Source organism: Sinocyclocheilus rhinocerous, unplaced genomic scaffold (genome assembly GCF_001515625.1).
Source record: "Sinocyclocheilus rhinocerous isolate Xijiao unplaced genomic scaffold, SAMN03320098_v1.1 scaffold768, whole genome shotgun sequence".
NCBI classification, from domain to species: Eukaryota; Metazoa; Chordata; class Actinopteri; order Cypriniformes; family Cyprinidae; genus Sinocyclocheilus; species Sinocyclocheilus rhinocerous.
In genome coordinates this window covers 1,061,903-1,075,616 of record NW_015634483.1, presented here as the reverse complement: position 1 = coordinate 1,075,616, position 13,714 = coordinate 1,061,903, and the positions used below count along the sequence as shown (strand labels likewise).

The 13,714-nt window shown below is 36.2% G+C and overlaps 1 protein-coding gene across 2 annotated transcripts in view; it reads right to left on the bottom strand.

Moving 5' to 3' along the window:
• Positions 1–2,380: 2,380 nt before the first annotated feature.
• Positions 2,381–13,714, bottom strand: part of LOC107745659 (tumor necrosis factor receptor superfamily member 16-like) — a 35,262-nt gene continuing 23,928 nt past the window's right edge. Inside the window, exons 4-6 of one of the 2 annotated variants that reach the window (XM_016559584.1) lie at positions 4,584–4,860; positions 3,919–4,079; positions 2,381–3,001 (exon numbers count right to left, since the gene is read on the bottom strand). In XM_016559584.1, coding sequence (XP_016415070.1) covers positions 2,673–3,001; positions 3,919–4,079; positions 4,584–4,860 — 767 coding nt within the window. In that variant the 3' untranslated portion in view covers positions 2,381–2,672. The remainder of the gene's footprint in view (positions 3,002–3,918; positions 4,080–4,583; positions 4,861–13,714) is intronic. The other variant, XM_016559585.1, reaches the window with a different exon arrangement.

Below are 13,714 nucleotides of genomic sequence, written 5' to 3'. Positions count from 1 at the left end.
CCACAAGACTACAATGTCAGAGAGATTTTGGTTTTGGCTCTTTTAACTTGGGCCAATAAACAACCACCCACTGGCAAATAAACTGCAAAACTACATTTTAATTATAGAAGTTGATAAGTTGTAAAACGGCAAAAATATATATTATTTTAACCCACATTAAGTAACATTTTGGCTTGAATTGATTTAAATGGGATGAATTGATTAAGAATGGTATGATATAAATACTAGTTTGAATGTTTTTGTATTTGGGAAGAAATTGTTTTAATTATTAAGAATTCAAAATTTTAAGTTTGAACCAAACCATAAATAATTTTGGCTGTAACAATTTCTTTTCAAGTTTATCCAATTTTTTGTACCCTTCGCTAATGTTTCTTTTTTCACCATTGTATCTCTCTGCAAAAACAACAACAACAAAAAAAAAAATATATATATATATATATATATATTGACAATGTCTACATGACAGTTGAACTCTTACTGAAACATTCCTCTCTGTTACTGACCTGGAACCAAGAAATGCAGTTGATTACTCATGATAGAGTAGCTTTAAAGACCCATGAATACTTTTAGTTCATCTATATGCCATTATACTTCTAAGTTGACATTCAAATAAAAATGTACCAGATATTTTTACTACCTTTAAATCACAGAAAATATTGAGCGCTACACAATGTTTGGTCCAATCCAATGCTCTCTATGATGAAAATGTCCCTCTCCCTAATACCACCTGGCACAGACTAGCAATAGCAAGTAGGAAATCAGGGCTCATTATTTAATTTACAATCAAATAAGCAAAAATCTGACAATAATGGCATCATAAATCTAGGTTCTTTAGCTAACAACTGTCAATTTCCACAATTTTTACAGTCTCCATATTGAGTGTTATGACTTCTCTTATTCATGTGTCTATGACTGGCTCTTCTCATACTGTATCTGGTTGTATTTAAAGCACAGGAGCACAACATCGACTGTGTACATGAGAGGTCAGGGGTCAAACTCTGACAGGATATAATCAGTGGATATGGTTAGTGGTTATGGTACACTCAATGCATAGACAATGACTGAACTGGCCACATTTGACATATCATTAGCATATGCATTACGGTATGCATTATGGATGTTACATAGAGGTTCCCGTACAGAGACAGACAAATGGATTAAAGAATGCTAAAAAACATTTTTTTTTAACTTATACTTAAGCATAACGATCGGTATGCTAAAGATGGATGTGGTGTGTAGTTTGTATAGTTGTGATGTTGAAATGTGTTAAACATAAAATGAATGATTTTGATTTGATGAGTCATTTATGGTGAATTTCTTCAGGAAAGACATGAATATCCATGTTCGAGTCCGTATGGCTTTCCTCAAATTAAAGGAACATGCAAACAATATTTACTAAATTGTGCATTCTTTGCACACAGTTTGGTCATAATCAAAGGTAAAGGGAAACGACACTTGAGTTTACAGCCTAAAGTTAAGGATATAGTGATACATCAACTTCACAGGTGATACATCAACATCGAAGTATGCTGAAGGCAATGTAAGGTGTGTATTTGAGCGCTTGGGAGAATGTGTGTGTTTGCAAGCTCATGTTTTCTCATACGGTAGATGTAGCAGTTGGTTTTACTGTGATGCTCTGCGCGATATCCTCCCTATTGATCTTCTTCAGTGCTGTGCAAAGCGTATCAATGTTAGCTGAATCCTGGCTAGCCCAATGAGACAGAAGGGCTTGGATGGGCCTTTCTTCCTGCTTGAAATTAGCAATGTGTTCTTCTTTGTATCCAAGTAGACCTGCCAGGCTGCACCAATCGGTTTCCTCATTGGCTCCTGACTCCTCCCCTTCACAGGTATGATTTAGCAGTTTCTCAACCTCCTCCCGTGTGTGTAAGGGCAAGGAGAGGGCCGAACCTCCATCTATCTTGACCACTAAAACAAAAAGACTACATTTAGCCATTTGGATTAATATACCTAATGTAAGTCTACAAAATGTCCCAAACTTCATGAGTCCCTTGTTGGTCCTGAGCAGTTCAACTGCCTGCTGTTCTTCAGAAAAATCCTCCAGTTCCTGCACATTCTTTGGTTTTCCAGCATCTTCTGCATATTTGAACCCTTTCCAACAGTGACTGTATGATTTTGAGATACATCTTTTCACACTGAGGGCAATTGAGGGACTCGTACACAGCTATTACAAAAGGTGGAAACATTTACTGATGCTCAAGAAGCCAACACAATTAAGAGCCAGAGGGTGTAAACTTTTGAACAGGATGCTGATGTGTAAATTTTTCTTATTTTGTTTAAAGGTCATACTTTTTCATTTGGTACTGCACTTAAGAAGCTACATAAATATTAAAAAGTTTCCCAGAAGACAAAATAAGTCATTTATGGTGAATTTCTTCAGGAAAGACATGAATATCCATGTTCGAGTCCGTATGGCTTTCCTCAAATTAAAGGAACATGCAAACAATATTTACTAAATTGTGCATTCTTTGCACACAGTTTGGTCATAATCAAAGGTAAAGGGAAACGACACTTGAGTTTACAGCCTAAAGTTAAGGATATAGTGATACATCAACTTCACAGGTGATACATCAACATCGAAGTATGCTGAAGGCAATGTAAGGTGTGTATTTGAGCGCTTGGGAGAATGTGTGTGTTTGCAAGCTCATGTTTTCTCATACGGTAGATGTAGCAGTTGGTTTTACTGTGATGCTCTGCGCGATATCCTCCCTATTGATCTTCTTCAGTGCTGTGCAAAGCGTATCAATGTTAGCTGAATCCTGGCTAGCCCAATGAGACAGAAGGGCTTGGATGGGCCTTTCTTCCTGCTTGAAATTAGCAATGTGTTCTTCTTTGTATCCAAGTAGACCTGCCAGGCTGCACCAATCGGTTTCCTCATTGGCTCCTGACTCCTCCCCTTCACAGGTATGATTTAGCAGTTTCTCAACCTCCTCCCGTGTGTGTAAGGGCAAGGAGAGGGCCGAACCTCCATCTATCTTGACCACTAAAACAAAAAGACTACATTTAGCCATTTGGATTAATATACCTAATGTAAGTCTACAAAATGTCCCAAACCATATTTATACCCATACCCTGTTTGTTTGTAGTAGTGGTAGTAGTGACATAATGGTAGGAATTATGTAGACATAACCACAACGCAAACCACACAAATGCATGGAGCCTGGAGGCCTGGGGGCCCCTTGCTAAATATATATATATAAAATTCTCTTATGAAACTTTAGAATGTGCAGCCTAATAGGTTTAAACTAAAATTTACTGTACAACTTGGATTGTAGCTTAAAAGTTCTTTTTTTGTTTATATATGTATATTGTTTTTATATAAATTACAAATAATCATACAACTGCTGCATTAAACTGTTGCAGTAAATGAGCTTGCTTACTCAATATTTAAATAGTCTGGTTCAGTATATGCTACAAGCTGGTCCCGCAGAGTTCCTCTGAAACCCTCTACTACCACCAGCTCCACCTGTCTAGGGGCCAGGTTTATTAAATAGGGAAAATTAGCGTGATGCTGTAAATCTCAAAAAGGTGCAGATGGGAGTGGGAAGTTTTGCAGGTGATCTACTGACAATGAGCAAGTTAAAGAACAGAAAAACCAGGCTCATTTCCATAATGATCAACGCAAACTACCAAGAGCAGAGATATTTAGCAACTATCGCAACCATGTGAAGTGCAACATGGGTTAAGACATGATTTCTTTGGGCATTAAATAATGGCACAAATATCAGTAAATTTACTACCGTCAGTAAAATCAAGTTGTATAATTTATTTAAATACTCTCCCATAAAGAAATTATTAACATTTTGCATATTCTGCAAGGGGCATGTAAATTTATGAGCACAACTGTATATATATAATTAATTATCATATATATACAGTATATGATTTAAGGGTTTGTACCTGTATGTGGAGGCCCCTGGCCCTCCTGTAAGCTCTGACTGTCCACTGAGATGCCGCTGTCACTGTGGAGTTTCTCTCCCTCAGGAGAAGGGGTCTGACTGGGGTTTGCACTGCATGCTCTATTATTGGCTCCTTGCTTGTTCTGCTTACAACTGTTCCACCTGAAAGATATTAAAGAAAGCATCAGAACATTTGATTAGAAAATCAGTTTTTATTTCTAACTTAAAATTGAAGTGTGATGTTTCTGCACCACTCTTCCTCCCCCTGCCATTGTTCAGACAAGCTTGTCCCACCCAAACACACCCTATTGGTTTTGCCAGAAATTGAGACGTTGGACCACTCAAAACAAGCAATGATTTGAAAGCACCAGGACATTCACACCCTAAAGAAACAAAAGCGGGTCAAAATTATGCCCTCCAGCTGTGATTTTAATATTTTATGAGCCCTTCCCCCCACAACCTCCATCTCTGTCTGCTCAGAAAACTAGCTGCCTTATTTGAATTTTTTTCTACATTGTTATCAGTCAGTAAAAACAGCCTAGAAGCGTTTTTTTTTTGCTTGTTTAGTTTATAAATATAGCTGAACTAAAGCCTACATAGCTGTACAATGCTTTGTGAGTGGAGATGAAAACAGCTCAGGAAGAGAATGAATCTGGTCCTCCTCACCGTTTAAAGATGATGAAGGCCACCAGGCCCAACAGCACTGCAGCCAGTATAGAGGTGTAGATGGGAATGAGGTTGTCACTCAGCCCATGGAGTCTCTTCAGCCCAGGGTCAGCCGTGGTCACGCTCTCCGTAGGACTGTCAGGAGGAGACTTGGCTGTATACAAGACATCTGATGGAGCACGAGAAGAAGAATAAGAGGGAGAAGAAAAAGGAGGAGGAGAAGGTGTGGCATATGGAAGAGGAGAAGGAAAGGTTGAGCTGTTAGGAGGATCTACATCTGTTGGAGGAAAGGGACAAAGACAAAGAAAAAGACAAAATCTGTTAGTTGCTAAAAAGAAGGAATTGGCATGAGAGATTTCTAAAGCAAGTTAAAATTGCATAAATCATGCAGTTATTACAGAATATGAAAGGAGGTACAGCCATTCATGGAACACAAGAAGAACACTTTGCTTATTTTTTTTACAGTTTAAATAAAACTAGTTATATAAATTATTTACACAAATATTTTTATTGCAACTGCTGCAATAATATTTTTGTGCAAATCATTCATAAAACCACTTTTATGTAAATTGTGGTATTGAGTTGATAGTTGAAGTTCAAAAAAATAAAAATGAACAGTTTGCACACAAATTCTTTCTGCTTGAATAAGGTCGGGTGTGTTTAAGTTCTTTATTTACTCATCCTCATATTGCTCCAAACATGTATACTCAAAAGAAGACACTGTGAAAAAATGTTTGGACCCCATTGACTTTCATTGTATGGACACATACAAACATTCTTCAAAATTCCACAGAACAACACAGAAAAAAAATCATGCAGGTTTGGAATGACATGAAGGTGACTAAATGATGACAGATTTTTTGGGGCAACTATTACTTTAAGATCAAGTTAGTTACAATATTAGCAGATCTTGACATGGAATCTGTATCTACAAAAAAGCTAATTTCCACAGAATTGAAAAATGTTCCACAAAGTTTGATTACTGAATAATTTGATTTTCTGTTATCTACTAAAAGAGTGTAGAAAAACTGTGGAAAACGTTACCAGATTCCATCTAGGTCTAGTCATTAGTTTCTAAAACAATCCCAAAATAAAAGACACAAAAACGTTCCAGTGAACATTGTAAAATTGAGTAAAAGCACATCTTGTCTTGGCCATGTGAACTCTGTTCGCCGGCAAGCTAAAAAAATGATTCTTTTGATTTGATTATCTTTGATTCAATTGGGGGCCGTAATAAACAGGCTTTGTCCTGAGTCAAACCTAATGGACACTCAGCTAGTGCAGGAGATTGTGATTAGATTGGAGAGGTAGAAGCTCGGCCCAAGTAGGACAGGCATCGCCCCGGGCTACTGTGTGCAGGGAATGTTGAGTATGGATTTATTGATCAAAGTACTGCAGCATGAAACATTTTGGAGGGAATTTTTTGCATGTGAGTTAGTTTTGTGGCACGCTTAATAATTTACCTCATTCATGAAACAAAAGCAGAGGAAATTTCTGAAATGGTATTGATGCATTAATGTGACAATTTATGTAATATTTTTTAGAATCGGTTTACAAAGAAATCGTGCTTAATGAATGTGAATGAATATGGGTGTTGTTACCCACGCAAAAGTCACTACCATAGTGTTGTTGATGGTTGCAAGGTGTTGCTACGATGATATTTAACTTAATGTTAATATTTAAAAAGTTTTAATGTCTTGAGACAGTATGCAGTTGCCAGGGTTCAGGGTGGTTGTTCAGGGATTGGTGTTTATACTGTAGGTTGTTCTAGGAGGTTGTCAAAGATGGTTTTAGGACATTGCTGTGTACCTTGATTGCAGAAGTATTTTTTTCCATTCATGTTTTTCATAGGAATCTTTAAAAGCTATTTGTTAAAGAGTTGTAATCCAAGAACCAAACCAACCAGCTATGAGGTGAATCACAATATTACAAACTTTGATTTGAAGCAATACATACATACATACATTACATTACATTGCATTAAAAAAAAATTATAACAATTATACAAATTTGAAATTCAGACAAAAAGACAAAGGTACAAGACTGTGTACTTAACGGTGTGTGTGATGAAACAGATCTGGCTAACGCTCCACTGCGTATTTGTGTTTGCACTCTGGAGAGCATCAAAGGTTTCTTTTTACAACGTGTTCTTGCATCGTTAAGCAATGTAGCCAATCACAGACATATCTGTTGATTTCTGTTGATGTCATGGCCAATCAGATACATTTAAGTCATAATCCACTCAATATGGCTCAAAACGCAGGAGTTTATTGTTCAATGTGGAGTTTTGAGCGCTCCTTTCATTATAACAAAGTGTATACACATAAGAGATTAATTGTGTAGTGTAGAGAGCTTATATAAGAGAACTGTGTGAGTCCGCTATGACCTGAGTGACAGATTTTAGTGGCTATAAAGGGAGTGATCTTTGTGTGCTTTCTAGGCTATATTGCATAATTCAAGCATAATTGTAATAATTTAAAAGTTTTATTTTTCATGCTTCTAAGAGGAACAATGGCCACACACTGCTAATTAATCTGTATATAAAAGTGGGACTCACTGTTGTAATTGCAGTGATTGACATAGCGATAACCAATTTTACTGTGATTGCACTGCGTGTATTACTGGCACAGAAGTGTATGTTAGGCTAAATTTGGAACGATCTTGTCTCTTATCTGATTAACTGTAAAGAAGCAAAACATCTAATGTTAATTTATACAGTGACTCAACTTCCTTTAGTTCAGGAAACCCAAACCCGATGGTAAACCACTTACTTCAAATATAATGCACACCAGATGAAAAGCGCAACAGCCCAACATCTAGTCACCAAATTTAATTAGGCAAAAAGTTTGCTTTAAGAATGAAGATAATGACATTGATGAGTTATGCTGTAAAAAATTGCAAAACGGAAAGAGCAATCTATATTATTACATTATATCTCTCTATATGAAGCATAGACCTTATTTAGTCCATAGAAAGACAAATGTATTGAATCATGGGTAATGTAGTTTCTCACCAGGACCTGCACTGTTAAACATGGTGATTTAAAAATACGATTAAATAATGCAGACTGATGGCTTTAGCAAAAGCGAATACCATTAGTTACAGTAGTAGCTTTACAGCTCACAGTAGGTCTGTCTTTGGTCTGTTTATGAGTTACCGTTAAAAATGAATGTGATTTTTAAGTCTCTATAATATATTGGTCTCTAGTTTCAGGTCCCTTTTTCAGTGTAAGAATATGGGATTTTTATTTGTTCAAGTTTTATTTGTTGCTTGTTCAAATCACTGACCTTAACAGACACCACTAGTAATTATCTTGAAAGCAATATTTAAGTGTCTGTGTTTGCAGGTATACTGCTCTGAAATTCAAATTTTCAATTCACATCCGCTCCCTTTTCCTTGTGCAGTCTCTGAATAATATGCCAGTCCATAAGCACACACACACACAGTGAATCATTGGTCAAGGGACACCAGACACCATCATAGACAGAGATGTTCTTTGTCAAGAAACAACCCCCCCCCCCATGTCTCTGTAGCTCCTTTGCCTCTCCGTATTGCTTTCTTTCTTTTCCATTATCTCTCCATCACATCTCTCTCATGCATGGTTGACCTTTAGTCGGGCGTTATCCTCCGCTTCATAAAGACACACTCATCTACACAGTTCTGTCTTTTCCTTTCTAATGCTCTGCTTCCTGCTCCTTTTTTTTCAGTATTTATTGTTCTTTTGATGTTTCTATGTATCATATTGTTCTTTTGCATATTGTTCTTGCTCACAGATACAGATGATCAGTGGCGTGAAAGTTGAAGGGAAGTACAATATGAAGTGTCACATAACATGAGAGAGGGCAATGTCAATGTGATTGGCTGATTACCCGTCAATGTGACAGGCTATCATCTCAACAAGACCCAGCTTTCATGATCGTAAACGGTCCAAAAATCGACCTGGGGTGCATTTCCCATACAAAGACTGCTTACCAAAGTAGTATAATGTATTGTTGGAGAAATTAACTAGTCATGACTGTTTCCCGAAAATGTAGAAATAAGGTTACATCTCTGTTTTTTGAGCCACGCTGGTTCAACAAAATAGTACTGTTGTTAATAACATCAAATGCAGGAAGTAATTCTGCTAATTACTAATTTGTATTACGTCTTTATGGGTTTAATGCTAATTCTGAGCATTCTCTCAGCATTCTGGGATATTCCCGCTGCTTTCATCTTCTTGGATATGCAGTTAAAAATGTTCAGTTTCTTTCCTTGCATTCCCTCCTACGCACTTAACAGGAGTTTCTTCTCACTTTACAACACATAATACCCCAATTATCTGCCGTTTTTCATAACTTGAGAGAGAATAATGGTCCTAAAATTAGTAACTAAAAAATTCTCGCTAAGCTTGCACCTCACGCTATATATTTGTCAAACACCAGTTAATATATAGCAGTTCTCTCTCTATTATAAACTAAAACTATAACAATTACATACAACTACAATGATGAATGTAATAGTGTCCACACCAATAAGTGATAACGTCTCGGATACGTATGTAACCCTCGTTCCCTGAAGGAGGGAACGGAGACGTCACGTCGGTGACCGACGAATTGGGATCTCGCTTAGAAAGACCAATCCACTTCGAGTGTAAACCACAGGAACGACCACCGCTGAAGCGCCGTCTGCCAGCACAAAAAGCTCCCGAGAGCACACTAGACTCGTCACACACGAAGCAGTTTGGTAGGAGCAGAACGATGTTGTCGCTCGGCTCCGAAGCGAAAAGCTGGTATGCGTTGCACTGGCTGCCTCTTTATGTTCACGCTGTGATCAGCAGCAGCTGGATGCAATCATCGCATGCCAGTGTGAATTGGCTCATTTAGTTTACACTCGAAGTGGATTGGTCTCTCTAAGCGAGATTCCAATTCGTTGTCTCCGACTTGACTCTGAATGACCGACTGAAAGGGAACATTATGCTCATTGTAAGTGTTCTACTGCAGTTAAATTCTCGCAGCAAGCTTTAAAGTAAGATGTAGTGTATATATCAAAAGCTGTGTGAAGAAATTTACTGTAAAAAGAACTATAGCAACATTAATGGATTTTAGAGATTTAACTTAAATTTACAGTAAAACTCCATAATTGACCATTTGCAAAGAGCTTGATTGACAGGCGATCTGACCAATCATAACTCCGAATCTGCCATCTTGTCTGACAGCTACGGCTGGAAACTACCAATAAATTAAATGTTCCTACCTATTAGATTGTGTTTTATTAATGTCTACACCTACCCCATTCCTAAACAATAATGCAAAAACAATAGTAATTATTGTTGTAAAGTGTAACAGAAATTACGCTTTATTGATGTGCGCATGCCCAGTAGCCACAGCTGTATCCCTTCTAGCCTTAACCACAAATCAGACAGGAGAGTAGATTAACTTTGGTGGACTTAAACTTGAAAAAATGGTGTGTTCCGCAATTGAAAAAAAATACTTTCTGATGTTTATTCATGTTCATTTCGTGCTTTAAGTACATAGGAAAAGACGATTGGTTTACGTTGTGCTTTAACTGAGGCAATACAGTGATCTGTCATTAAAGAGCCACAAAACGGTATTTATTGTTCGAATTTCTTTAAAAAGGACAAAATTTTGAAGGAAAATTGAAGGAAGGCGGGACTTTGCAAAGGGTCAATTGTAGCACACAACACTAAAATAATGCCATGAACATTACTAAATAAGACGTAAACCCCTAATGTACTGTACTTATAACAAAAAAACGAAGAAAAAACAATTATTTAAAGGGGTCATATGATGCGATTTCAATTTTTCCTTTCTCTTTGGAGTGTTACAAGCTCTTGGTGCATAAAGAAGATCTGTAAAGTTGCAAAGACGAAAGTCTCAAATCCAAAGAGATATTCTTTATAAAAGTTAAGAGTCAGCCACACCTACCTTAAGACGCGTTTCAGAAAGGCGGGGCATAGAGGAGAAACAATAATGTACAGTATGTGGAAAATAATGTGTTTTTTTAACCTTAAACCGCATAAACACATTTCATTACACCAAATACACCAAATAATGTTCTTTTTAGCAACATCATATGACCCCTTTAAATGTAAAACCATCAAATGTGAAGGGTCACACACTGAATTATGGGAATGTCAGTTTTCGTTTTTTTCACTGTAAATTATATGACTTGTTCATTTTCACTTCCAAAAAGGTACATTTCACAGTATTTTACTGTAAAATTACATTAAATGTCCCATTATATCTATTACAGTTTTACAGCGTATATAGAAAGGGAATTCATTGTCAAGCAATTAACTGCTTTTTGTCATGGCATTTTTACAGTCTTTTATTGTTAAAATGACACTAATTTTAAAGTGTGGATTCTGATGTGCTTTCAGTGTTTTTATTGTTACTGTTTTATAATTATTGCTATAGTTGAGTGATTTTTTTAAAACTTCATGTTTGTTTGTTTGTTTTTTTTATTAAAAGTTTACATTTTTGTTATATTTTATACTTTTATGGTCTTTATTGCTATAGGACAGCATGTAGACAGGAAAGAGATACTGTAGGTGGCAGGATCGGGAAAGGTCCATGAGCCGGGACTCGAACTCGGGACACCTGAAGTGCAACAGCGCCATATGTCGGAGCACTTCCCATGAGGTTATTGGCGCTGACTGTAACTTCGGGTTCATAGTTATTGTTTAAGTTTTCGTTCTTGGTGTGAGTGGACCTTTACGGTGTTTGGTCATTTCCAACATAGACACAGTCGTATTTGGAATAATGGCACTAATAATGTTGTTAATTTACATTGAAGCTGCATTCATAGTGTTACAAATCATCATACTGTACAGCATAACACAGTATGAGCAACAGAAGCGGATAGGCCTGGACAACCACAATCTCCTTTCTAACACATTTTATGGCATAATAGACCGTATGCGTGCATTACTGTAATCATGTATGCATGTGAAAGAAAAAAGAAAAAAAAACACAGACAGGTTATTATTTTTCACAATCACAACTGTTTGATTCTTCAGTGCGAAGGTGACTAGCTGCCTCATAATAGTCTAAAATGAGATATGGTTGGGAGAAAGTATTTCCTGTAAGCAAGATCTGACTGTGTCATTATGTTTATTGGGAATATACACAGTGACATGCCTTGTCATGCTGGAGAAGAGAGCAGAATATGTAGCGTGTTGTTCACGTGCATGCATGTTCTCTGCGGCAAAATGTGATACCGCTCACAAAAGGTCAGTGTGAGTAACCTGAGATCACAGCAGAGAAACTCCATCTTTATTATCGACCACAAACGCTTCTGTACATATGCTTTCTCCCTCTCGCCACTAAATCTGTCTCCTGATACACATCTGTCTTTTCTTTTGCATTTCTGTTTTCAGTTCTCTTTTGTTTTCTTTCTTACTTTCAGATCTTTTGCTACGGCTCTTTCCTTTCTTGTTCAAATCCTTTTTTCTTTATCAAGTCTTGTTACAATAGTGAGCCAGCAAATCTGTATGATCTGTATTGTGTCAACAGAGTCAAACTGAGCCCCTGTAATCATTGAGTTAACCTAGTCTAGGGTAAGTCAGAACTCACTGGCAGGCAGGGAAATCTGATCTTCAATCAGTACTTCCTACTACCTGATTTAATTAAGTGCTAATACATAAATGCTGTTCAGTGCTGCCCATGATCTTTAGGGATTCCTGTCAGTTATAAGGACAAGAATATTTCATTTTCTAAGACAGATTACACTGTAAAACTTGATTTTTCTTTGTAAATAAAACATTATTGGAGTACCAGGCTTTTCCAAGAAAAAACAAATGATTCAAAACTTCTTCAAAACATCACATTTAATTCAGTGTGTTACTTACCATTACTTACCACCTATCATTTACTTGCAATTTCTGAATGAAAATTATTTCTATACCACATTTTAAGTGTAGTTAGTGTTTTTTAGGCTTCAATACGCAATATATACAAATAAATATATTATTTAATCTTTCTTGAAAAAATCTCTTTTCTTTTTATTTGTTATTATCCCGGCCTTTCGGTATTGCAAAATCTGTATTGTGCCTGAATGTTAACAAGTTAACACTTTATATAAAGATGACATACGTTACTATGTTTTACTTTGTTACTATGGTTACACACGTTACTATAGTAACAACAGTAAATTATGCATATTTAACAGTAACTAGCCATAAATGAAACACTAACTCTAATCTTAACTCTATAGTAAGTACATGTAGTTAATTAATATTACTTAGTACTTTTTGTGTATAATTAATTACACTGTATCAAAGTCACCTTAAAATAAAGGGTTACACTTTATTTTAAGGTGTTCTTGTTACAGTGAAATTATACATTTAAGTACTGAGTAATATTAATTAACTACATGTACTTATATGGTTAGGGTTAGGATTGGGGTTTAGTTTAGGGTTACTTGCATGTCATTATGCATAATTTATTGTATTATTTATTATAATATGTATAAATTATGTATAATTTATTATAAATCTTATAATAGTAAGTACATGTAACACGTGTAACAAGGGCACCATAAAATAAAGTGTAACCAAATATTTTGCCTGTTTTTTTGAAAGACAATAATTATTTTTATGCCATATTATTTTAAAATGTTATGTTATGACCAATAAATGGCTGACATAAAAATCCATAATATTTTAAGTAAATAAATAAAAAAAACACAAAGCTGATCAAACATTATCATGTGCAAGAGAAATGGATATTTTTTTCGTAACTTGCTAAAAATTACAGTGTTATTAAATTATTAGTGATTTTAAAGGTCAACATTAAAGGGGTCATATGATGCTTCTAAAAAGAACATTATTTTGTGTATTTGGTGTAATGAAATGTGTTTATGCCGTTTAAGGTTAAAAAAGCACATTATTTATTCCACATACTGTACATTATTGTTTCTCCTCTATGCCCCGCCTTTCTGAAACGCATCGATTTTTACAAAGCTCGTCAGTCTGAAAAAGAGACGTGTGCTCTGATTGGCCAGCTATCCAGTGCATTGTGATTGGCCGAATTCCTCAAGCGTGTGACGGAAATGTTACGTCCCTTACCATATTGTGATGATGCCCTGTCAGGCCGGAGAGATGATTCAAAAACATGAAAACCCATTATAAA